Below are 26447 nucleotides of genomic sequence, written 5' to 3' on the forward strand. Positions count from 1 at the left end.
AGAGAGAGAGAGGGACAGACAGACAGACAGAGGCAACAGGGACAGACGGGGGGGCACAGACAGAGAGAGAGAGACAGAGAGAGAGAGAGGGGGACAGACAGACAGACAGACAGACAGACAGAGACGACAGGGACAGACGGGGGGGCACAGAGAGAGAGAGGGACAGAGAGAGAGAGGGGGACAGACAGACAGACAGACAGACAGACAGACAGACAGACAGACAGACAGACAGAGACATACACACTAATGACACTGACATCATGACAGAGCAGAGCGAGGCTTCACTTCTCTTCTTTAAAATGTGTTGAATGTGTTGTTTAATCAGAGTGAAACAGGAAGTGATGACTTTCTTAAAATGAGAGCACCACCATGTGGTAGGAAAGAGCAGTACAGCGCCAGAACATCAAGCTACAAATCAACAGTCGGGGTTGGTTCTTTACAACAACAACAACAACAACAACAACAACAACAACAACAACTTCCAGCGCTGCACTAATACCTGAAATTTCTCTACTGCGGGACTAATAAAGGTATATCTTATCTTATCTTATCTTATCTTATCTTATCTTATCTTATCTTATCTTATCTAACAACAGCAACAACATTGAGGTCAAAGGTCAGTGTTTTTATCTTGGTATGATGTGAAATTCATGATTGTACTGATCCCTCCTGCTGCAGCATCACTGACTGAGCCGCCGCCAAACTTTTCATTTCCTGTTAACAGGACAAGTGGAAAACTCCCATCAGCCTCAGCTGGGCTCTGTGTTTACTGCTAATGTTAGCATGCTACCATGCTAAAGCTAGGCATGAACATGGTTAACATTATTCATGCTAATTGTTAGCATTGTCATGAGCACCATTAGAACATTAGCAGTCTCTTCATCTCGCCTGTTTCTGACTTCATCATCATCAGTTCGACAGAAGATATTCAATCAAGAATCAATATCACAGCAGGGTTGTCATTCAAATGCTCTGACTTTATGCTGTTTTCTGTCACATGAGGTAATAACTGATGGAGGAGCAGCAGCGTCTCCCTCCACCTCCACCTCCTCTTCATCATCAGTTCAGACTGATGATGAAGAGGCTCAGAAACGGCTCAGCGCCACTTCAATCACTCGTTCGGTTCCAGAAACAATGAATCGTAAAAGAAGGAAATCCTTAATTTATTTAGTATTTATTCAGTATTTATTCAGCATGTAATTATTATTTAAATAGTATTTTCGTGTCGCTCTTATGAAACGTTTGCAGATTCAGCTGAAAAGAGTCAGAGCTGCTGGAAAAAACGGACATTCACGCGATCCTGCGATGACGTCACAGAGATGACGTCAGACCCGGTGTGCCCCTGTGCTGGGGGGCGGTACCTGTCAATCACGGCATTTCCGGTGCAGGAAGGCGGGGCCTCGGTATTCCTTAGGGAGAGACAGACAGGTAAGTCAGGTCAGCACAGAGCAGCAGGTACGTACTTCCGGGGCCGGGATATTTTCCTTCAAAATAAAAGAGCGAATCTCTTTCCCATCTTAAACTGTTTTTGTATTAGATTCTTAATTAGATTCTCATTATTTTACCGTGTTTTAAGTCATTTAATGATAAGATAAAATAAGACATAACTTTGTTAATAGAAATAAAATAAAAATAATTTTAATGTCACATTGTTAAAATGGAGAATTAACAGTGTACAGTATCTTGTACTATTGCATAGTAGATAAAATGACTTTGACTTTACTTTATTGATTCCAAATTGGGAAATTCCTTTGTTGCAGCAGCAGGTTATACAAACACATAAATATAAAATATGAAGAAGAAGAAGAAGAAGAAGAAATGTACTTTATTTATCACACATAGTTGCACACACTACATGCACACGCCATGCTTCCGTGAAATTATTTTTCCGCATTTGACCCGTCCTCGGTCTGTCGTTCCTCCGCGGCAGACCAGGAGTGGTGGGCTGCCAGCTGCCAGCCGATGCCGGTGCCCGCGCCCAGGGACCCATCCCTTCTCGTCACCATTGGTCAGGTGGTGGTCTTCTTGCATGTTTTTAGTGGGGGTTATTACGGAGGAAACCCTGGTTGAACACGGGAAGAACATGCAAACTCCACACAGAAAGGCCCCTTTTTCCTCGAGCAGCAGGCACTGAAGACATGGTGGAGGACACGCCACCAGCGCCCACAGCGGGATTCGAACCGGGGACCTTCTAGCTGTGAGGCGACAGCGTTACCACTTGTTCCACCGTGTACAATAAAGAAAAGAAAAAAATTCCTAAACTTCATGTTTACATATTTAAAAGACTTGTTATGTTGTAATAAACCCCAAAATATTCAGTTCACAGAAAATCTGAAACAACTTCATGAACCGATCATTTCTGTTGATTGACAAAGAAGACATCCTTCACTGTGTTACATTTTATCAACCAAACAATTTATCAATTCATGAGGGAAATACTGAACAGTAGTATTTGTAGTATTACTTGTAGTATTTGTAGTGCAACGTGGCCTCTTCCTGTTCAATAAACGTATCCCAGCCTTGTTTGGAGATCGTGTCAGACACTCTTAAAGTGACTCATGACGAACTACAGCCATGTGTAGTGTTTGGGCTTTTATTCTGAAATTCTCAGTGACAGGAAGTGTGTTTGAATGTCTTCGGCTTGGTCCGAAGGATCCGATCTGGATTCAGCCATATTCCCAGTGAGCAGCCACACCGGCAGTCAGCCTCAAACTACCGAAAAAGCCTCTGTAATCCCGCCGCGCGCGCCCATACGGTGCTCCCGGTCATTGTTTTTCAGGACCGAGTCCGTCCCGGAGCTCCCGGACATGTTACCGAGCTGATACACCGACCCCTGGACATGGAGCAGCGGCGGCCAACCTGAGAGAGTCGACGGTCTGACCGACGTCCCGATTTCTGAGAGGAAAGTCCAGATTTACCGGGATTAAAGCCGATGTGGAGGACGGACAGACGGGGGCCTGCAGGCTGAACGGCTCTCAACACGACGGACCGACGTAACCGGCGGAGACACACCGACATCCAGACACCCAGCTCAAAATGTCGGGAATGTTTTCCCGGAGCTAACGAGCTAGCTGCAGCTAGCAGGCTGAGCTCGGCTGGACTCGGCAGGAAACGGAGCCTGGGCGGCGGGTTGCACTCGGACTGCGTGGCGCGGGTGTTGTCGATTTCTCAGCGGGAGCGGCGGGTGACTGTCCCGGTTCAGGATGTCGGCCCAGGTCCGTCTGAAGCGGCTGGAGGAGCTGCTGCTGGAGCAGAAGGCGGCGGGCTGTCTGAGCGTGGAGGCGCTGCTCGACCTGCTGCTCTGCCTCTACACCGAGTGCTCCCAGTCCCCCCTGAAGAGGGAGAAGCACGTCACCGACTTCCTGGAGTGGGGTAAGAGCCTAAACCGCTTCTGGTCCTGGTGCTGGTCCTGGTCCTGGACCAGGAAGTTATTCTCAACACTTACTACAGAAGGTTCGAGTGCTCCTTGGAGAACCAGAGGGGACTGGAAACGGGGTCAGGTGCACTTCGGGCTCGGTGCGGGCCTCCCGGGAGGCTCAAGGGTCCCTGAGAGGTTTCCAGAAGATCCAGGGAGGTTCAGAGGTTCAGAGACCTTGACACAGATTTCAGAGGCCTCCAGGGATGTCGAGGGCTCCTTGAGAGAAGCTTCGTAGCAGTTCAGGCATCCTCAAGAGGGCATGAAAGAGGTTCCAGGGGGTCCTTGAGAGGATCAGGGGGTTCCAGGGGTATTGGGGGAGTTTTTATGTGGTACGTGGGGGACATTGAAAAATGTATCAGATGTTGGGGTTCTTAAGAATTTTGAGGAGCTTGAAGGGGCACCAGAGAGGTTCAGGGAGCCTTGAGAGGGCTGGAAAGAGGTTCCAGGGGTTCCAATGTAGTTTGGGGAAATTTCAGAAGTCTCAGACAGGTTTTCAAGGGATTTTTAGGGTGTTTGGGGAGGTTGGGGGGTCCATGAGGGTGCTGTAATGTCCCTTCACTTAACTGTGGAGTTTCCAGATCTTTGCAATGGATCCAAATGATCCCAAATGGTTATAATGTTGACCTGTGTGTGTCAGGGGGGTCAAAGTGGCCTTCAGACGCTCACTTAAAGGGGTTTCCAGGGGACTTTCAGAAGATCTTGGTCTTCAGAGAAGGTTCTGAAGGTTATGTCCTCATTAATACACAGACCTGCGTCCATGCTAACACACCTGAAAACACACATCACATGAGTGTTCAGGTCCACTGGGCCGGCGCCTGCTGGTGTCAACAGGAAGTGGGCGGTTTGTTGCTTAGAGTCAGGAAATATGAGGGAGGAGGAACAGCAAAGGCGACAGTTAACCAGAGGACCGACGACGGGACGGGACTGAAAGTAACAGGAGTCCAAAAAGGCGGGAAAATAAGGCTGCCGCCGTCGCAAGCGCTTTGATCTAAATGGTGTCGGACCATCAGAACTCGCTACTTTTTACTCCGTTACATCTGTCCGTCAGCTTTAGTTACTCCTTACTGTTTAGATTCCTTCCTGTCCAGTGAAAAGCTCGTATCTCCAGACGTGTTGATGTTGAATGTTTGAGCTGAACTGAAGGATGAAGAGTTCCTTCATGTCTGGACAAAGTTCTCCTCTTCTTCAGCTCAATAAAGTCTCTAAAAAGCCTCTTGGATCAGCTGAAAATGCATCGTCACAAAGCTGAAAACAGCCTGTTTTTCTGAGGTATGAGCTTCTCACTGGTCGGCCGCGCTGCAGACATCAGATATGACAGTAAAACACTGACAGGAATTCGACACCATCTCAATATAAAGATCTGATATTTAGCGTGACATTTAAAGAAGGGAAACGAGCTGAAAAACAAATTTATGTATCAACAAAGAGTTTTTGCCACTGCACGCCTCGGTGGACCGAGCGGATGCTGCAGCGGCCTACGTTCAAAGGGGGCGGCGGTGGCGGCGGCGGCGGTGCAGTTTTAAGTGTGTGAAGAAGTCTTTATGTGTGGTTACAGTCCGGCCTCTCAGCACGGCGTCCATATTTCCTGCATCGTCCGTAACCACAGTGACGCCGTGACGATTGTTGTCATTCTTCATGTCGAGCTCCAGAACAGCAGATTTAAACCTCAGCTGTGTGGAGTCCAGCATGTGATTGGACGAGAGGCTGCGTTTGCAGGACCAAACCTGTCATTCCCATTGGCTGCCGGTGAAGTCGACGCTCTCTGCTTCTTTGAGGCTCTGAGTCGCTCTTAGAGGGAACACGGAAGACCAGGTGTCCCCCTCAGACGGCTCCAGGTGTCCTCCAATTGTTTCCAGGTTGGTTTGTTTCAGGACTTTGTCCCACTCTGGTCCACTTTGTTCTGGCTCAGCCTGTTCCTGTTCGGTGTGGTCTGGCCTGGTTTGGTCTGGCCTGGCCTGGTTTGGTTTGGCCTGGTTTCAGGAGCTGCTTGAGTCTCTGATGTCGTCATGAAGTCAGCGGATCGATGTGTCGATCGCTGATGTATTGATCTGCTGAGTCTGACGCGTCCTGCTCAGCTGACTGATGATTAAAATAGTTTGTGATTCGTTTCCTGATGGAGACGTCTGATGGTTTCAGCTCCGGCTCTTCTGACCTAAATTCACTCGAGCTGCAGTTTTCTATAAATAATCAGCCTCAAGTCCAGTTCAGGAGTGCAGAACCTGGAACTGGTCAGACTGGCCCTGATCAAAGCAGCTTCACAGTATCGATTAGACGAATATTAATGAGCTCAGCGTTTGATCAGAGTGTCTCACGGACTGACGAGAGGGCGGACTGTACGCTACATCGTCGTCATCATCATCATCATCATCATCATCATCATGGAGGTGGAGGTGACATCCAGTCCGAGCAGAGAGCTGCAGACGGAGCGTCAGTGCTTTGAGGTGACGTCTGATGAAGGCTCCAGGTGTTGTCTTTGCCTCCACCTTCAGATCTGTGGTCTCCATTGTCCTGTATGACCTCCACCTCAGCCACCTGCTCCTCCACCTGCTCCTCCACCTGCCTCAGAAGAAATGCTTTCCTTCACCTTCCTCTGCCACGATTCACCGTTAAGAACCATTGATCGACACCTCATTGACACGCAGTGGCGTTCGTGAGGTGCTTTGACCGTTTACGGCGTGGAGGTGTGCAGAGGGCGGGACTTGAGGCCGAGCCACCTGTGCAGGTTTCCAGGTGGACTGGACTAAAGGGAGCAGGTGAGCGTGCACACACTTTGAGTACTGATTGTCCAGAGTCCAGGGGAGACCAGAGCGCTTTACAAACTGGTTTAACGTGTTCACACCAATTCATACTGACACTCTGCTGGTTTATGGACCTCGTATGTACAGGTGTCAGGTGTGAACGCCGTATGTGTGGTTGTCAGATGTGAACCTTATACAGTCAGACAGATTGGACAGGTGACAGACTGATGAGAACAGAAGCATAAACCACCCCCTCATCAACATTTGCTGTGTGATGTCATGCAGGTAAGTTACAGGTAACTCTGATTGGACGGTCTTGATGATGTCATCAGAGCTGTGCGTCCACACGGGGGCGTCAGACTGACAGCAGGTCAGTCTGCTGATGAGCTTCATGAGTCCTGGAGGGTTCCTCACCTGATGGAGGTCCAGGTTTTGTTTAGGGCTTCACAACTGCAACCCTGATCCCAAAGACTTCTGGACTCTGTAGAGATCATCAATGAACAGGAAGTGATCACCTGATCAGTCAGCCTGTGATCAGCTGATCTAATCCTCTCTAACACAAACTGACCTGAGATCAGCTCAAAGTCAATATGTTTCATGTTCTTCCTTGATTTCTGTAAATATCTCTTATTGTGAATCTGATGCAGCGACACGTTTCACAGACTGAAAGATGTGGAACGCTCCAGAAACACCTGTTTGGATCATTCAACAGGTAAACAGGCTGATTGGTCACAGGTGAGAGGATCATGATTGGCTATGAAAGGCTCAGTCAATCATAGAGGATGGAGCGAGTTCACCACTTTGTGAACACATGAAGGATGAAGAGGTGAACACATGGACTCAGAGACATTTCTTCTCTGTCTTCAGTCTGCAGTGATGATGAACTCAGTGGACAGAAATCATGAGACACGTCCTCAGCTGGACGCCCTGACAGTCGCCATATTGAACCCCGACAGTTCAGACATGTTGTGGGTGTGTCTCCCTGATCTGATTGGCTGGTGCAGAGTGGCTAATATTGACCTGGAGACTGGAAATATGGTTCTGGTGTCATACCAGAATCTCCTCACCAGTTCAGTCTGTAGTTCAGTCTGTAGTTCAGTCTGTAGTCCACTCTGTAGTCTGTAGTTCAGTCTGTAGTCTGTAGTCCAGTCTGTAGTTCAGTCTGTAGTTCATTCTGTAGTCCACTCTGTAGTTCAGTCTGAAGTCTGTAGTCCACTCTGTAGTCTGTAGTCCAGTCTGTAGTTCAGTCTGAAGTCTGTAGTCCACTCTGTAGTCTGTAGTCCAGTCTGTAGTTCAGTCTGTAGTCTATAGTTCAGTCTGTAGTCTGTAGTTCAGTCTGTAGTCTGTAGTCCAGTCTGTAGTCCAGTCTGTAGTTCAGTCTGTAGTTCAGTCTGTAGTCCACTCTGTAGTCCACTCTGTAGTCTGTAGTTCAGTCTGTAGTTCAGTCTGTAGTCTGTAGTTCAGTCTGTAGTCCACTCTGTAGTCTGTAGTTCAGTCTGTAGTCTGTAGTTCAGTCTGTAGTCTGTAGTTCAGTCTGTAGTCCACTCTGTAGTCTGTAGTTCAGTCTGTAGTCTGTAGTTCAGTCTGTAGTCTGTAGTCCATTCTGTAGTCTGTAGTTCAGTCTGTAGTTCAGTCTGTAGTCCATTCTGTAGTCTGTAGTTCAGTCTGTAGTCTGTAGTTCAGTCTGTAGTCTGTAGTTCAGTCTGTAGTTCAGTCTGTAGTCTGTAGTTCAGTCTGTAGTCTGTAGTTCAGTCTGTAGTCCATTCTGTAGTCTGTAGTTCAGTCTGTAGTCTGTAGTTCAGTCTGTAGTTCAGTCTGTAGTCCATTCTGTAGTCTGTAGTTCAGTCTGTAGTCTGTAGTTCAGTCTGTAGTCTGTAGTTCAGTCTGTAGTTCAGTCTGTAGTCTGTAGTTCAGTCTGTAGTCTGTAGTTCAGTCTGTAGTCCATTCTGTAGTCTGTAGTTCAGTCTGTAGTCTGTAGTTCAGTCTGTAGTTCAGTCTGTAGTCTGTAGTTCAGTCTGTAGTCCATTCTGTAGTCTGTAGTTCAGTCTGTAGTCTGTAGTTCAGTTCATTCTGTTTAAACGGCCCGCCCTCGTTTCCACATTAACACACACAAGAATAGTGTGTGTGTGTGTGTGTGTGTGTGTGTGTGTGTGTGTGTGTGTGTGTGTGTGTGTGTGTGTGTGTGTGTGTGTGTGTGTGACCCAGATATAAATGGGCAGATGAATAAAAGATGAATGAGGAGCAGATGGTCTGCAGGGTCCTAGTGCCCCCCCCCCCCCACACACACACACACACTGATACTTCAGCGTGAGTATGACTTCTGAGTATCTTTGTGTATTTCTGGCGTTTGCAGCGTCACTCAGTGTAACTGATGGAGGTAATAGATACTTATTGATCCCGTTCATCAGTCGGCTGCTTTATCAATACTCTCACTGCTTCCAGCTGATTAGAAAATAAGAGCAGAGTATTATTTCTGTTTGTCTTTTATTTTGAAATAAGTCAGTTCAAGCGTAGATAAAACATGAGATGTGTGGGACTGACCATGAGGCAGAGGGTGGAGGTCGAGGGAGGAGCAGCAGCAGCAGCAGCAGCAGCAGCAGCAGCAGCAGTAGTAGTAGTAATAGCAGTAGCAGCAGTAATAGCAGTAGTAGTAGTAATAGCAGTAGCAGTAGTAATAGCAGTAGCAGTAGTAATAGTAGTAGTAGTAGTAATAGTAGTAGTAGTAGTAATAGCAGTAGCAGTAGTAATAGTAGTAGTAGTAGTAATAGCAGTAGCAGTAGTAATAGTAGTAGTAGTAGTAATAGTAGTAGTAGTAGTAATAGCAGTAGCAGTAGTAATAGTAGTAGTAGTAGTAATAGCAGTAGCAGTAGTAATAGTAGTAGTAGTAGTAATAGCAGTAGCAGTAGTAGTAGCAGTAGCAGTAGTAATAGCAGTAGCAGTAGTAATAGTAGTAGTAGTAGTAGTAGCAGTAGCAGTCTGCTATCCGCCATCAGCAGACTTTGAACTCTTTCTTGGTTGCAGTGAAGTCACTTCGTGTACTTGTACTTCATACAATAGTTGTCTCTTCTCAATAACACAAGTGACCTGAGTGTGTGTGTGTGTGTGTGTGTGTGTGTGTGTGTGTGTGTGTGTGTGTGTGTGTGTGTGTGTGTGTGTGTGTGTGTGTGTGCGCGTGCGCGTGTGTGTGCGTGCATGCATGTGTGTGTGCGTGTGTGTGTGTGTGTGAGAGTTAACAGTAAAACAAAGCAGTTTGTGTATTTGTGTGGTGTTTGTCTCATCAGTGTGTCCTCTGTGTGTCCTCAGTGAAGCCCTTCACCACCACAGTGAAGGACATGCGGCTGCACAGAGACGACTTTGAGATGCTGAAGGTGATTGGACGAGGAGCTTTTGGAGAGGTAAGACTTCTTGTTGTCCTCTGAGCCCAAATCAGCCTGTCCTTCCTCCTCATGTTCTTCCTCTTATTTCTCTGTCGTGCACATGAAAAATCCCCATGAGGAACAGGAAGTCGTAGACAGGAAGTACAATCCTGAAGCGACAGGAAACTCTGATGCCGTCCTCCACTCACACACTGGCTGAATACAGACCTCCTCCTCGTCCTCGTCCTCTCCTCCTCCTCGTCCTCCTCCTCGTCCTCCTCCTCATCCTGATCAAATGCATTGATTTAAAGCGTGCTGCTAACTCAGACGCCATCAGTGTCCCGCCCACAGCCCTCTCTGATTGGTGACATGTCAGGAGTGAAGGCCTGTCATCAGGTGCTGAAGCTACAACAAACATTATGGTCTGTTTGTATGATGACAAGCAGGCCCAGTGTCCCAGTTATCCCACTGGAAGCGTCCCAGTCACAGTCGGAGGATTTCACTGGATGGAGGCGAAGGCGACAGCTGATTCAGGCCTGGAGTCATTTTCAGGATGCTTTGATGAGGACGTCCAAGTCAAAAGTCCACCTGACCGACAAAACAGAAGACAGTGGACTGTGTGGAGTCCTGGTAGACGTGCTGCGTTCAGGAACACTGGGAGCATTGCCTCACGGCCACGTTCGTCCTTTCTTTAATATTGAATTGAATGAATATTCCCTGAATGAGTGAGATCAACATGGTCCAAAGTAAGAGAACGATTCAGATTGTACACATGAATCATATAATAATTCAGTCTAATAAATCAGAGACACGGTTTGTTGTTTATCATCAAGTTCAAGTAAGAAAAGCCAGAACGTGAAATGATTCAAAGATCTAGACGTTCAGTATCTGATGAGATGATGATTCTCATCAGACAAACCCTTTAAGTTTCGTCATTTTCGTTGAGTGAAACACTGAAATAATAAAAAGTCAAGTCGGCGTCTCGAACACTGAACCTGTGCTGAGAACGACTCGGTCACTTCCTGTGCTGCTGCAGGAAGTGTTTCCAGTTAAATGTAGCTCTGCATTTCCTGTTTATCACACACTGCTTCCTGTCTTCTTCCTGTGTGCTTCCCACAGGAGCTGACTTTTTTTAATTCAGTAAACTTTACTGAAAAGACAAAGCAGGCGTCCATGATGTGAACCAACAGCACAGCGTGTCTGTGCAGCAGCAGAGGAGGCGAAAACAAACGGACTGAAAGAAAAACCTCTGGAAGTGTTTCCCACACGCTCAGCTGGAGGTTAGCATCAGGTTTTCACTTCGGTACTCAGACTGGCCGTCAACACTCTGCTGAATTAGCACGTTAGCACAACGTTAATGATTGACAGGAGGCGGAGACACGACGTTGATGACTGACAGGGCCGACTGTGTCAGGAGGTCGAGCGGCCGTCCACCATCAGAAGGTCGGTGGTTTGATCTCCGGCCTGGCAGTCCATGCGTTGGGCATGCCGAACCCCACAAACACCCCCGATGCTGTGCCATTTTGTGTGTGGGAGTTTGAATGGATGAGGTCATCACGAGGCCGAGCCGGCGTTCAGATGTGTGTGTGAACGAGTGAATGCAGACGAGGAGACACTTCATGAAATCAGCCCACTGAGCTGAGTTAGCATTCGTGTTAGCCGCTGCGCTACAGGCCCAGCTGTGTGATGACATCATCATCAGCTCAGACCACAGCTGGACACAGTGTGTGTGTGTGTGTGTGTGTGTGTGTGTGTGTGTGTGTGTGTGTGTGTGTGTGTGTGTGTGTGTGTGTGTGTGTTTTAATGGATGTGTGTGTGTGTGTGTTAATGGATGTGTGTTCTTGTGTTAGTGTGTGTGTGTGTGTGTGTGTGTGTGTGTGTGTGTGTGTGTGTGTGTGTGTGTGTGTGTTTTAATGGATGTGTGTGTTTTAATGGATGTGTGTTATTGTGTGTGTGTGTGTGTGTGTGTGTGTGTGTGTATGCTGTCCACATACCAGAGGAAAGGTGTGTCAGAGCCACACCTGCCTGCAGCCTCAGGACAGAAACACACACAGATGTTTGTGTTACTGTCCTTGTGAGGACAGTCCTCACTCTGAGACAGCCTGGTCCTCACTGTCACACAGATACACCGTGCATAATCAGGTAAACACACTCACAGGTAGAGCAGACAGAGGCAGGACCAATCAGATCTGCAAGAAGTCCAGATTTGTCAGTGTGATTCCATGTAGATGAACAGGTGAGGTGTGGCAGGTAGAAGAAGTCTGACAGGTTACTCAAAGCAACCAGAGGAGGCGCTGTGTCTCAGCCAGTCAGATACCTGCAGCACACACACCTGGTTCAGCTCTCTCTCTCTCTCTCTCTCTCTCTCTCTCTCTCTCTCTCTCTCTCTCTCTCTCTCTCTCTCTCAGTCTTAATGTCTCTCTCTCTGTTAATGTCTCTCTCTCTGTTAATGTCTCTCTCTCTCTCCCTCTCTCTCTCTCTCTCTCTCTCTCTCAGTCTTAATGTCTCTCTCTCTGTTAATGTCTCTCTCTCTCTCCCTCTCTCTCTCTCTCTCTCTCTCTCTCAGTCTTAATGTCTCTCTCTCAGTGTTAATGTCTCTCTCTCTGAGTCTTAATGTCTCTCTCTCAGTGTTAAGGTCTCTCTCTCTCAGTCTTAATGTCTCTCTCTCAGTGTTAATGTCTCTCGCCCCTCTCTCTCTCAGGTTGCTGTGGTGAAGATGAAGCACACAGAGAGAGTCTATGCGATGAAGATCCTCAATAAGTGGGAGATGTTAAAGAGAGCTGAGGTGAGTCTGTAGCCTGTTTCCATCTTAAACCTGCTCCAGGTCTGCTCCAGGTCTGCTCCAGGTCTGCTCCAGGTCTGCTCCAGGTCTGCTCCAGGTCTGCTCCAGCTCCGGTCTGTGTAATCCAGATCACGTCATGACGAAATGCTTGTCGTCACGTGGTCAGAGTTGTTTTATGTTTGCGTGTTGATCTTAACATGTCAACATGTCACCTGTCCAGACGGCGTGTTTCAGAGAAGAACGCGACGTCCTGGTGAAAGGAGACAGCCAGTGGATCACAACTCTGCACTACGCTTTCCAGGACGACAACTACCTGGTTAGTACTGCTACTGCTCCTGCTAATGCTACCACAGGGTGTAGTACTGACTCCTACAAGTACTGTTCATATAGGTTAGAGTGGAGGATCATGTATTTTGATGCATTGTACTGCAGTACCTGGTGATGGTGATGGTAGTACTGATACATGTTCCGTGTTGTACTGCAGTACCTGGTGATGGTGATGGTAGTACTGATACATGTTCCGTGTTGTACTGCAGTACCTGGTGATGGATTACTACGTGGGCGGGGACCTGCTGACTCTGCTCAGTAAGTTTGAGGACCGTCTTCCAGAGGACATGGCCAAGTTCTACGTCGCTGAGATGGTGCTCGCCGTCCACTCCATCCACCAGCAGCACTACATCCACAGGTACTGGTCCCACTGCTCGGCGTGGAGGTCGATGCTGGGGAGTGCCCGGTGGACAGGTGTGGTTGCCATGGTGACAGCTGTTGGCTTGAATGTGATACAGCAGCTGGTTACCGTGGTAATGTCACACTGTGACTCAACTACAAACATAGAGCGACACGACACTGTGTGTGTGTGTGTGTGTGTGTGTGTGTGTGTGTGTGTGTGTGTGTGTGTGTGTGTGTGTGTGTCTGTGTCTGTGTGTCTGTGTCTGTGTGTCTGTGTCTGTGTGTTTGAGAGATATGTGCGTGCCAGAGGAGGTCTGCTCTTCCTGGCACCAGTGTCTTCTGGGAAATGCAGTCACATCCTGTTCAGCAGCCTCCACTTTCCTTCCTGTGCAGAAACTGGGCCCAGTTCCATTTCAGTTTCTGTGTCCCCGGTCTGTCTGTCTTCAGCGAGTGACGACGATCTTAACCTCCTGTCGGCTTCCCTGTAGAAATATGGCGGCCGTCCCCTGGAACGGTGGGAAGTGGGACAGACACAGGCGGCTCTGGATACGTCCAAACACTTAGGTTTTAAAACAGCCTTTTAAAATGACAGCCATCACACACACACACACACACACACACACACACACACACACACACACACACACACACAGTCGTTGCTGCTCGTTTGTCTGTTCACTGCTGAATGTTAGCTTGTTTGCGCTCATCGTTAGCTTCACGCTACGACACATCTCTGAGCCACTCTGCGAGGAAGGGCTTTTCGTCTGCTCGGCTTCAGTTTGGACATCGAGCAGCTGCTTCGTCTTCACAGTCGGTGACCTCGTGAGGTCGAATGAGTTGAAAACAAACACAGTGATGCTTCCTGGTTTCTTCTGCTGTTGACTTCTGTGTCAGTTTGCATCCATAAGTGTTGCATTACTGCCATCTGCTGGACGGATGGAGCTTCACAGTGCAGACTGTCCAGTGTCCACACACGCTGATGCCGTCCAGCACGCTGTGTCCTGTCTGTCCGCTCTGGACTGCAGACCACGTTCACTGCTGATAGAGAGAGGTGTGGTGTGTGCGGAGGGAAACGGGTTTAAAAGTACGGAGGAGACCTTTCTGTCAAATAAATGATGAAGGATGAAGATCAGATCAGATATGACCCGATTAATCGTATCAGAACTGTTCCTGAATCAGAACTTTTCCAGATCAGATTCACTTCACATTTCTCATTTTTTTAGATTGAAGCAGTAAAGAGTGTACTCTCTTCTTCGTGGCTGTCGATCAGACAGGATGAGAGTAGAAGAAGAAGCTGCAGCTCTGACCTCCATTAGTCTTTGTCTGAGTCACTTATAAGTTTAAGATCGAGACCACGACACAAATAATGTTGCGTGTTAGAACGCACCCCGACTTCTGCAGTGAGATGCTTTGGATACAGAAGACATGTCCTGAAGTGAACTCTGTCACATGATATGGAGACACAGTCATGAAGTTAACCCCGCTCAGGTGTGATGGTCCAGGTAATCCCTGCTGCACTGTGTCCACAGGTGATTTGCTCTGTTTAATTTGAACCAATGTGTTTTTGTGTCACAGAGACATTAAACCAGACAACGTCCTGCTGGACGTCAACGGTCACATCCGCCTCGCTGACTTCGGATCCTGTCTCCGCATGATGGAGGACGGCACGGTAACACAAACGCACTTTTTTTTATACTTTATTTTTCTGTTTTATAACAATAAACATGAGGTCATTCAGGTACTTCGGATGATGCACAAGGAGTTGCTGGTCACAATGTGATACATTTACATTAGTATTCACTTTTGTTTCATAAGTGCATTTACAATAATTTCAGTTGTCAGACTCTTAGTCATTCAGGTATGTAACCCATTTAGTCCCCCCTTAGTACTCTTCTCCCCTTTCTTTCTGTAATCTGTCTCCAGCATCCATAACCTTGACTAACCTTGACACCTATCGAACACGCTCCTTAAAGTCAGCGTGCTGCATTCTTGTTTACAGTCAGTTTTTGTTCCTGCTGACTGAGCTCAGTCCGTCTTAATTTAACGGCCTCACTTTTTGGTTGTTAGTTTGCTGGTCTGACTCCTCCTCCGACACATTATAGTTTTGCCCTGTGGTCTCGCTGGTCTCGGTGCAGGTGCAGTCCTCAGTGGCTGTGGGCACCCCAGACTACATCTCCCCAGAGATCCTGCAGGCGATGGAGGACGGGATGGGCCGCTATGGACCGGAGTGTGACTGGTGGTCTCTGGGGGTCTGCATGTATGAGATGCTGTATGGAGAAACGCCATTCTACGCAGAGTCGCTGGTGGAGACCTACGGCAAGATCATGAACCATGAGGTCAGTGTGTTGGTCTGTCCGCTGTGGATCTGGTTCATTCTTCGGGTTCAGATCAGTGTTTGTAGAAAGAAGACTTGTGTGTCAGATGTGTGTCTGACGGGTTTTGTTCAGATTATTTTGGTGTGAAAAGAAGTTGTCAGAAACCAGGTGACTGCATGGCGGTCGAGCCTGTGAGACGAACAGATCCGTCTCAGCTGCTTGACTGTTTCCAGGTCTGTTTGTCTCCAGACTCTTGTCCCACTTACTCTTTTCTAATTCTGAACTCGTCCCTCAGTGGACGAGCGAGCTGCTGTCCTGCTCTGCATTTCTGTCTCATTATCACTCTGACTGTCTCTCTGCCCATCTGTCTCTCTCACTGTGTCTCTCAATCTGTCTCTCTGTCCTCTTTACTCCACTTTCCTCTCAGTTTTTTCCTCTCACATTTTTTCTTCTACTGTGATTTTCTTCTTCTTTGGCTGACTCCAGGAGCGTTTCCAGTTCCCCTCCCATGTGACCGACGTGTCCGACGATGCCAAAGATCTGATCCAGCGCCTGCTTTGCTCGAGGGAACGTCGACTCGGTCTGAATGGGATCTCTGACTTCAAGAGTCACCCGTTCTTCAGCGGAATTGACTGGGACAACATCCGGTCCACCGAGGCCCCCTATATCCCAGACGTGTCCTCACCCACTGACACCTCCAACTTCGACGTAGACGACGACGTCCTGAAGAATCCGGTGAGGACAACTGTGTACCAGTGTTCCCATTAGCTTTTGTGGGGTCTTTGGAGTCTTTTGGGCCCCCGGGGCTTACAGCTAGTTTCCGGGCAGCTGCCCTGCCACGGCTCCTTGTGGTCCTGCCCAGCTCTTTCTAGTGGCGCTGTGGCCTTTCCACAAACAAAAACACACTTCAGAATAGGGCTGCCACAAACCCTTATTTTGATAGTCGACTAGTCACAGATTATTTTTGCGATTAGTCGACTAGTCAGACTATACGTAAATTGCAGCTTATCGCACCAGCATGCAGATGCTCTTACATAACCATCATTAGCTTGAAGCTTGAAGTGTTTAAGGTATGTGCTCACTAAAAATAAAGACAATTAAGAGGATAGTTCATTCAACTTTTAATGAACTTTGTAGCAACAAACAATTCTTTAAATGTAGCATAAAGTGCAGCTGAGTAAAATAAGGACAAGGCGTGAAACAGCTACGTTTAGTGGTAGGTAGTTATCACGGTAATCTGGGTTGAACTGCTTGATCATCTCTTTGAAACCTTGATGGTCAACCATGGACAGGGGTCTCATGTATGTCACCAACATGTTCAAGTTTGCTTCAGTCAGGACACGTGCTTGCCGAGGTGTGCATGTTTTTAGCACCGTAACGTAGCGTTAGAAAACATTAGCGTTAGCACATTTCCTATTCAAACATGACATCACTGTTATGACGTTACAGCAAGCACATATGTGTGGTAAGGCTAATGAAATCGTTGCCGTTAATGTTAACGTTTACAGCTATCAATATATGTAAGTAGCTCAATGTTTATGTTAAGGTTAGCTGCTAAGTAGCCCATTAGCAAGGGCTACATTTACATATTACAAGACGACTGTCCCTCTTCATCGTCAGAAGTTGAACCAGCCACAACGATTTGCTTCCTTTTCAGATGCTCGTGCATCGCCGTCGTACTGCCATGGAAGACAAGTTCTACCTTGCAGATTTCGCATTTCACATGCTCGTCTTTTGTTTGTGAAAATGCTCCCAGACTTTAGAGCTCCGTTGCCGGGTAGCCATGACACTGGTCTGGCATAACTTCCGGTGACATCACGACTGACGCCGATTACCATTACTGCGCATGTGCAACAGAAAGGCAGACAAGGCAGCAGAGGGCACAGCTGCAGTTTTGAGAGAAAAACAAAGCTTTAAAAAAATAAATGACGCGTCGACTACTAAATTAGTAGTCTATGACTAGCCGACTAATCGTGGCAGCCTTACTTCAGAATGCAAAGATTGTTGAGTCTGACAGGGTTTCTCCTGCAGGACATCAGCCCGCCAGTGTCTCATACTGGTTTCACTGGTCAGCATCTCCCCTTCGTTGGCTTCACCTACACCACCGACAGCCGCTTCGCAGACCGCGGTTCCGTCCGACAGGAGGAGGAGGGGGAAAGAGGAGGAGGGCAGGAGGTAGAGGCATTTGAGCGGAGGATCCGCCGACTGGAACAGGAGAAACAGGAGCTGAACCGCAAACTGCAAGGTGAGGGCCACATTTCAGTGCTTTAATTAAAACTGCTCATGACAAATGTAAAGTGCAAAGGAAATTAGTAAAATTTGTACTGTGTTGAAGGTAGTACTCCCTGACCTCTGACCTCTTTCCTTAGAGTCAACCCAGGCCCTGCAGGCTCCAGCTCGAGGAGGAACTCTAAATCGAGATAAAGAGATCAAGAAGCTGAATGAGGAGATCGAACGGCTGAAGAAGAAGCTGGCAGGTCAGAGTGAGAGTAGAACTCGTACTAGTGCTAACATAGTAGCACAATGCTGATGTTGGACCAGTTCTAGTGGTAGTACTTCAATCCGGGATTGAGTACCGCAGCAGTGTGAGTAGCAGTACCAGCAGCAGTATGAGTAGCAGTACCAGCAGCAGTATGAGTAGCAGTACCAGCAGCAGTACCAGCAGCAGTATGAGTAGCAGTACCAGCAGCAGTACCAGCAGCAGTACCAGCAGCAGTATGAGTAGCAGTACCAGCAGCAGTACCAGCAGCAGTACCAGCAGCAGTATTAAGACTTATGGTTTTGGTTTCCGCCTGTCTTTAGTCGTCAGCGCCCCTCAGGTGAGTAAGCCCCTCTGCTCTGCTGTTGCAGACTCTGATAGGCTGGAACACCAGCTGGAGGAAGCAGTCTCACTCAGACAGGACTACGAGAGCTCCGCCTCTAAACTGAAGACCCTGGAGAAGCAGGTGAAGACTCTGAGACAGGAGAAAGACGAAGTCCACAAGGTACTTGATCGATTGATCGATCGCTGATTGGAGCTCTTTGTCTGTGTCATGTGGTTGGTCATAATAACCGAAGAACAAAACCTTTACAATCGTTGCTCTGAATGTTTGCACTCTTAAATGACAGTTTTGAATTGAGGCACAGACCTTCAGCTGGTTAGAAATGTTTTATCAGGTCTGTTATCTTCAGGTCTGCCAGGATCAGTATTCTCACTTCCATTGTCCTAATGTGTGATGGGATTCGGTGTCCTGAATGAGAATATTATTGAGTTGTCGTTGTCGTTGTGCATACTGAAGCTCTTCTCTTCTGTGAGCAGCAGCTGACAGACTCTTTGGAGCGTCTGAGAAGTCAGACGAAGGAGTTGAAGGAGGCTCACTCTCAGAGGAAGTTGGCCCTGCAGGAGTTCTCCGATCTGTCGGAGAGGATGGCCGACCTCCGGTCCTCCAAACAGCGTCTGTCCCGTCAGCTCCGGGACAAAGAGGAGGAGATGGATGGCCTCCTGCAGAAGATGGACGTTATGAGACAGGAGATCCGCAAGACTGAGAAGAACCGCAAGGAGGTGAGTTGGTCCTGAAAGAGTCGGTCATAAACATTTCATTTCTTACTGTTTATCATCATTTTCCACCTGTATTACTTTCATTTTCACACAGTTCGGTTGAATAATTCATCTTTTGGCTTTCAGAGCTCAGAGCAGATGCATGGTCAGTAAATAGAGGCCTGTCTCCTTCAGCCTTCTGGCTCCGTCTCTAAATTTGAACAACCTGTTTGTTGTGTTAGCTAAAAACAAACACCGGGATGTCGTGTAGCCGACGGCTGACCACATGTTGTCCAGGGTCAGTTGATGCCTAAATGAGATCCAAAGCATTTGGTGTGCGGACACAGATGACATGCATGAATACATTTGAATCAGTCGACGAGTTGATCAAAAGAAAACTATTTTGATAATCGATTAATCATTTGAAACATTTTTCAGCCTCAGATGTGAGACTTAAGTGTAGTAAATTGAATATTTTGGTGGTTTTGACTGACAGGACAGTAAGGGGGGGCAGACCTTCAGAATAAAAGTGTGGTGTGCGTGGGTGTGTTTCTCAGCTGGAGGCTCAGCTGGATGATGTGAAGGCAGAAGCGTCGAAGGAGAGGAAGCTGAGGGAGCACAGTGAAGTTTACTCCAAGCAGCTGGAGACAGAGTTGGAGTGCCTGAAGGTCAGAGGTCACACACGCGTGCATAGAACCAGTCAGAGTATTGATTGAGCACCAGCTGATCAATCAACATCATGACAAATGTTAAATTGACACACAGTCAACAGCAGTGTGTGACTGCGGTTCTGGTTCTGATCTCAGTCTCAACAGGGTCGAGGAGCATCGGCCGGGGGGCCGGAGTCTCAGCAGGAGCTGTCCCGTCTGAAGGCGGAGCTCGATAAGAAGGTCCTGTTCTACGAGGAGGAACTGCTGAGGAGGGACTCCGCCCACTCCTCCGAGATCAAAAACCTCCGGAAAGACCTGCACGAGTCTGAGGGGGCGCAGCTCGCCGCCAACAAGGAGCTGCTGCAGCTCCGAGACAAGTTGGACAAGGCCAAGAGGGACAGGTGAGTTCTGAACCAGGTTAACAAGAGGGACAGGTGAGTCCTTAACCAGGTTAAAAAGAGGGATGGGTGAGTCCTGAACCAGATTAAAAAGAGGGACGGGTGAGTCCTGAACCAGGTTAACAAGAGGGACAGGTGAGTCCTTAACCAGGTTAACAAGAGGGACAGGTGAGTCTTGAACCAGGTTAACAAGAGGGACAGGTGAGTCCTGAACCAGATTAAAAAGAGGAACGGGTGAGTCCTGAACCAGGTTAACAAGAGGGACAGGTGAGTCCTTAACCAGGTTAACAAGAGGGACAGGTGAGTCCTTAACCAGGTTAACAAGAGGGATGGGTGAGTCCTGAACCAGATTAAAAAGAGGGACGGGTGAGTCCTGAACCAGGTTAACAAGAGGGACGGGTGAGTCCTAACCAGGTTAACAAGAGGGACAGGTGAGTCTTGAACCAGGTTAACAAGAGGGATGGGCGAGTCCTGAACCAGGTTAACAGGAGGGACGAGTCCTGAACCAGATTAACAAGAGGGACAGGTGAGTCCTGAACCAGATTAAAAAGAGGGTCGGGTGAGTCCTGAACCAGGTTAACAAGAGGGACAGGTGAGTCTTGAACCAGGTTAACAAGAGGGATGGGCGAGTCCTGAACCAGGTTAACAAGAGGGATGGGCGAGTCCTGAACCAGGTTAACAAGAGGGATGGGCGAGTCCTGAACCAGGTTAACAGGAGGGACGAGTCCTGAACCAGATTAACAAGAGGGACAGGTGAGTCCTGAACCAGATTAAAAAGAGGGTCGGGTGAGTCCTGAACCAGGTTAACAAGAGGGACAGGTGAGTCCTGAACCAGGTTAACAAGAGGGACGAGTCCTGAACCAGATTAACAAGAGGGACAGGTGAGTCCTGAACCAGATTAAAAAGAGGGTCGGGTTAGTCCTGAACCAGGTTAACAAGAGGGACGAGTCCTGAACTGGGTTAGCAAGAGGGACGAATCCTGAACCAGGTTAACAAGAGGGACAGGTGAGTCCTGAACCAGATTAGCAAGAGGGACGAGTCCTGAACCAGGTTAACAAGAGGGACGAGTCCTGAACCAGTTTTTGTTTTGTGTGTTCCTGCAGACAGACAGAGATGGATGAAGCTGTCGCAGCTCTGAAGGAGAAACATGAACGAGAGAAAAATCTGCTAAGTGAAGAAAACCGCAAACTGACGGCTGAAACCGACAAGGTGACTGACAGACTGCAGGTCTCAGTGTGGTTCAGGTGAACAGCTGGAGGTTTGGACCTGTAGACCAGCACCATGCGAGATGCACAGTGTTGCACCCGATCAGCTCGATTGTGCTTTAGTTGCATCCACACACACAAACTGACAGAAGTGATGTCTGAGGAGGTTTCCGTGTCAGTCAGGATTGTTGTTGTTGTTACTTTCAACAACCCCCACCAGCATCACCATACTAATACTACTGTAGTACTGCTTTTGTCGAGTATGATATGTTGGTAGGAGCTTGTTTGAAATGTTCTCTTTTTAAATATGTCAACTGCACATTTTGATTTGTCACGTGATCGTCCTGGTTGTTGCAGCTGTCCACTGTCTTTGGTGTGCAACGCTCGAACAAACCAGCCAATCGGAATGTTCTGTCTACCGTCACTGCACGTGCTCACTTATGTCGCATTTCCATTACACAGTTCCAGCTCTACTCGACTCGGTTCTACTCTACTCTACTTGGTTTGGTTGAGTTTCCATTACAATTGAGTACTTCATAGTACCTCCTCAACGTAGGCGGGGAATGTTCGTCATGCCGTCATACCACGGCTGTGCGAAATTGCCATGACGTCAATTTGTACGCGACGCATACAGAGCCGACAAACAATGGAGGATATCGAGGCGATGTTGTATTTGCTGCTCAGTTTGTGGCTTTTTGTCACACACAAAGCAAGAGAAGAAACCCAGAAAAGGATTCGGGCTGCAAGGCAGAACACTCTGATATTTTACGAGCAGCCATTTCCCTCGAGTGAGAATAAAGAATAAAGTCAGCGGTTGCTGTTGCCCGGCGTTACAATGGAGGGGGCGGGATTGTTTTTCTGGCGTTGGACGTCGCAGACCAGTGACGACACTCTCCGGCCAATCAGTGGCCGACAGGCTGTTGATGTCACACATATAGTATCGCTTCTACTCGCTTGGAACCTCGCCAGAGCAGGTACTAAAAATAGTATCGGGTACCAGGTACTATCCCTAATGGAAATACAAAACAACCGAGTCGAGTCGACCCGCGCTAGTGTAAATGTGGCATAAGTAACGGTTCCTCTCTGGTGGCTCTCAGCTGTGCTCGTTTGTGGATAACCTGACGGCCCAGAACCGTCAGCTGGAGGACGAGCTTCAGGACTTGTCGTCTAAGAAGGAGAGCGTGGCTCACTGGGAGGCTCAGATTGCAGAGATCATCCAGTGGTGAGTCTGACTGTCCCAACTTGTGATTCTGTGGCTGGCCGCCGGGGGGCGCTCTTTGTTTAACATGTATGAATGTGTGTTCAGGGTGAGTGATGAGAAGGACGCGCGAGGTTACCTTCAGGCTTTGGCCACCAAGATGACGGAGGAGCTGGAAACACTGCGCAGCTCCAGTCTGGGAACAAGACCTCTGGTAACACACACACACACAGAGGAAACACAGATATACACACAGAACCAGTGTGGGACCACGTCAGGACTGACTAGAAAAGGCCCTCAGACCTTGAATACCTGGACAGCCTGGATTTCCTTATGTCCTGCGTTTGCTGTCTGATGAGTCAGAAGCTCGACATGAAGTCATCTTTGTCCTGCGCCTTCTTCCTGTTACCTGGTCGTCATGAATGTTGATGTGATTGTTCAAAATGAACCTGAACCACTGTCAGGCTTTTATTGTGAAACAAGGCAGAAGTGTGGTAAAGACTCCTCAGGTGGTGTAAACAAAGGCCCCATTCACACAGTTTCAGTCCAGCAGCACACCTGTAAATACACCTACAGGGACTGACACAGCAGCACTGCACACTGGAGTCTGTGCTGTCTGTGACTATCACCTGTTCAGGTACAAAGTGGTTTTTAGAGACAGGACAACTGCAGCTAGCTGGTTCTTCAGGCTTCATTCGTTATCAGGATTCTCTTCAAACATTATTCAAATATTGTGACAAATATCGGCCATATCGGCCAGTGTCTGTGCTGGCCGATGTCTGTGCTGTCCGATGTCTGTGCTGTCCGATGTCTGTGCTGTCTGATGTCTGCGCTGTACAATGTCTGTGCTGGCCGATGTCTGTGCTGTCCGATGTCTGTGCTGTCCGATGTCTGTACTGTCTGATGTCTGTGCTGTACAATGTCTGTGCTGTCCGATGTCTGTGCTGTCCGATGTCTGTGCTGTCTGTGCTGTCCGTGCTGTCCGATGTCTGTACCGTCCGATGTCTGTTCTGTCTGATGTCTGTTCTGTCTGTGCTGTCCGATGTCTGTACTGTCTGATGTCTGTGCTGTCCGATGTCTGTGCTGTCCGATGTCTGTACTGTCTGATGTCTGTGCTGTACAATGTCTGTGCTGTCCGATGTCTGTGCTGTCTGACGTCTGTGCTGTCCATGCTGTCCAATGTCTGGACCGTCCGATGTCTGTGCTGTCTGATGTCTGTACTGTCTGTACTGTCTGTACTGTCTGTACTGTCTGATGTCTGTGCTGTTTGATGTCTGTGCTGTCTGATGTCTGTGCTGTCCGATGTCTGTGCTGTCTGATGTCTGTGCTGTCTGATGTCTGTGCTGTCCGATGTCTGTGCTGTCTGTACTGTCCGATGTCTGTTCTGTCTGATGTCTGTACTGTCTGATGTCTGTTCTGTCTGATGTCTGTGCTGTTTGATGTCTGTGCTGTCTGATGTCTGTGCTGTCTGTTCTGTCTGATGACTGTTCTGTCTGATGTCTGTACTGTCTGTTCTCTCTGATGACTGTTCTGTCTGATGTCTGTTCTGTCTGATGTCTGTACTGTCTGTGCTGTCTGATGTCTGTGCTGTCCGATGTCAGTGCTGTCTGTGCCGTCTGATGTCTGTGCTGTCCGATGTCTGTACTGTCTGATGTCTGTTCTGTCTGTGCTGTCTGATGTCTGTTCTGTCTGATGTCTGTACTGTCTGATGTCTGTACTGTCTGATGTCTGTTCTGTCTGTTGTCTGTTCTGTCCGATGTCTGTACTGTCTGATGTCTGTTCTGTCTGTGCTGTCTGATGTCTGTGCTGTCTGATGTCTGCACTGTCTGATGTCTGTTCTGTCCGATGTCTGTACTGTCTGATGTCTGTTCTGTCCGATGTCTGTACTGTCGGATGTCTGTTCTGTCTGTGCTGTCTGATGTCTGTTCTGTCTGATGTCTGTACTGTCTGATGTCTGTTCTGTCTGATGTCTGTTCTGTCCGATGTCTGTACTGTCTGATGTCTGTTCTGTCTGTGCTGTCTGATGTCTGTACTGTCTGATGTCTCTTCTGTCCGATGTCTGTACTGTCTGATGTCTGTTCTGTCCGATGTCTGTACTGTCGGATGTCTGTTCTGTCTGTACTGTCTGATGTCTGTTCTGTCCGATGTCTGTACTGTCTGATGTCTGTTCTGTCTGTGCTGTCTGATGTCTGTTCTGTCTGATGTCTGTACTATCTGTTCTGTCTGATGACTGTTCTGTCTGTGCTGTCTGATGTCTGTACTATCTGTTCTGTCTGATGACTGTTCTGTCTGTGCTGTCTGATGTCTGTTCTGTCTGATGTCTGTACTGTCTGTTCTGTCTGATGACTGTTCTGTCTGTACTCTTGTCTTTTATCTAAGTCTGTATGTTCATGTATTTGTGTCAGTTGTACTTGTCTGTTGCTGTGTGTTGATGTTTCTTTTAATCTACTGTCTCAGCCTGAGTCAGGAGTGGCCACACCTCCTAAGAAGCCCTGGCCTCCTATTGGTGGAGACAGGAGGGTGAGTGTGTCAGTCACTGCTTCCAGCCAATCAGGATTCACTCTGCCTCTTAATGTGCAGCGTCTGACAAGCTTGCATGGCTATTGGCTTGCATGTCTGCCACTCATAATTACCCTTCAGTGGGCCACAAGGACTTGGAGTGTTCCAGGGGACCTTGATGCAGGTCTTGGGGTTCCTGTGTGGAGGAGGGGGCACTTCAGACAGATAATAATTGTCCTGTGTCAAAGGAAACTCAGATGGAGTTTAGCACCGTGTGGCAGACAGCAGATCAGTCCTCTTGTGTCCTCAGGTCCTCAGGTCAGGGCCTTCCAAGCAGTTCATTATGCCTCCCGTCTGTGGTGGTTTGGTTCAGAGGGGCAGTGTTTCTGTAGGACTAGTGTCATGGTGGATGTTTGCCAGAGAACGGGTGCTGATGCAGACCTTTCAGAGGTCCTTCAGGTAGTTCAGACGTCCTTTACAGTCTAATCCAGTGGTAATGTAGGGGTCCCAGTTGCTCAGTGGGTCTTTGGCAGTTCTGAGGTCTACTTCATGTGCTTTATACTTGTACTTTAGGTAGGTAGATAGTAGGTAGATAGTTCAGGCCCCAATAGTCTTTCAGGCAGCTCAAGGGATCCTTGAAAGGGCCTTGGGGCTGCAGGTGTCCTTGGAGGGTCTTTACTGGGCAGAGCTTGCAGACCACGTGTTCTGGTGTCCTATCATCGTGTCTTATGATGATGTCATTTCACCCAGCAGCAGCTTCTGTGACATCACATCACGTCAGGAGGTCAGACAGCGTCATGTCACGTCACATGATGCTGTGCGTTCATTGGCTGCTCCGCTTGGCTGACGGCTCCATCTGTTGTGGTCTGGAAGGCAAACATCAGCATCAAGGTGTTTTCAGACAGAAGCTGCAGCGTCGTTAGCTTCCACAGGCGGCTGCTGTCTGCTCACAGTCCATCACACAGCCAAACGTTGGCTTACTGTCCACAGAGCACCTGCTCGCTGTCTGAAAGCACCTGAGATGATATCGTGTTGCCATGGTTGCCTAATGTGGGCGGCGCTCTAATGTAGAGCAGTGATTAAACAGCTGTTTGTGGGGTCCACACACACAACAGAAACAAGCTTTCCTGTCGCAATGTCTCATCCCTGACAGTCCCTGTCTCCCCCCTGCAGGACCCCCTGTGGAAGGTGCGGCGCAGTCAGAAGTTGGACATGTCGGCTCGTCTGGAGCTTCAGTCGGCTCTGGATGCCGAGATCAGAGCCAAACAGCTGGTTCAGGAGGAGCTGCGCAAAGTCAAAGCTGCCAACATCAACCTGGAGAGGTCAGAGGTCACACAGACACACCTTACCTGCCTCTGTCTCCTACCCTGTGTCTCTGCTCACCTGTCTGTCCATCTGCCGGTTTGCCTGCAGTAAGCTGAAGGAGTCAGAGGAGAGGAGCAGGGAGATGGGGGAGCAGATGGAGAGTCTGAAGAAAGAGATGGAGGAGAGTCGCTCCCGCTCTGATAAAGGTGAGTCCACCTGGAGTCCCTCAGGGTTCAGTCCACCACGATAAAGTCCATCTTTGTCGAAGGTTAGAGGCCTCCTGAAGCGGCCGTGGTCCTGTCGACTCACTGCATCAAAACTGTGCCGTCATCAGAGCCGTAAGACTGAAGCCCAGAAGAGAAATGATGTGCGCTTTAGACCAAAACGAAATCAGTGT

General features: G+C 48.3%; 1 protein-coding gene across 7 annotated transcripts in view; it reads left to right on the top strand.

The window, feature by feature from the left end:
• Positions 1–1813: 1813 nt before the first annotated feature.
• cdc42bpb (CDC42 binding protein kinase beta (DMPK-like)) overlaps positions 1814–26447 on the top strand; it is a 37481-nt gene continuing 12847 nt past the window's right edge. For 4 of the 7 annotated variants that reach the window (XM_070987017.1, XM_070987022.1, XM_070987018.1 and 1 more), the window contains exons 1-20: positions 1814–3372; positions 9460–9551; positions 12214–12297; positions 12515–12610; positions 12831–12979; positions 14539–14632; positions 15099–15299; positions 15765–16013; positions 17310–17523; positions 17648–17755; positions 18129–18262; positions 18577–18819; positions 19353–19463; positions 19602–19846; positions 20947–21052; positions 22146–22270; positions 22355–22460; positions 24704–24766; positions 25919–26067; positions 26159–26256. In XM_070987017.1, the coding sequence (XP_070843118.1) occupies positions 3204–3372; positions 9460–9551; positions 12214–12297; positions 12515–12610; positions 12831–12979; positions 14539–14632; positions 15099–15299; positions 15765–16013; positions 17310–17523; positions 17648–17755; positions 18129–18262; positions 18577–18819; positions 19353–19463; positions 19602–19846; positions 20947–21052; positions 22146–22270; positions 22355–22460; positions 24704–24766; positions 25919–26067; positions 26159–26256 (2836 nt within the window). In that variant the 5' untranslated portion in view covers positions 1814–3203. The remainder of the gene's footprint in view (positions 3373–9459; positions 9552–12213; positions 12298–12514; positions 12611–12830; positions 12980–14538; positions 14633–15098; positions 15300–15764; positions 16014–17309; positions 17524–17647; positions 17756–18128; positions 18263–18576; positions 18820–19352; positions 19464–19601; positions 19847–20946; positions 21053–22145; positions 22271–22354; positions 22461–24703; positions 24767–25918; positions 26068–26158; positions 26257–26447) is intronic. The other 3 variants (XM_070987019.1, XM_070987020.1, XM_070987024.1) reach the window with 1 other exon arrangement.

Source organism: Chaetodon trifascialis, chromosome 19 (genome assembly GCF_039877785.1).
Source record: "Chaetodon trifascialis isolate fChaTrf1 chromosome 19, fChaTrf1.hap1, whole genome shotgun sequence".
Taxonomy (NCBI): domain Eukaryota; kingdom Metazoa; phylum Chordata; class Actinopteri; order Chaetodontiformes; family Chaetodontidae; genus Chaetodon; species Chaetodon trifascialis.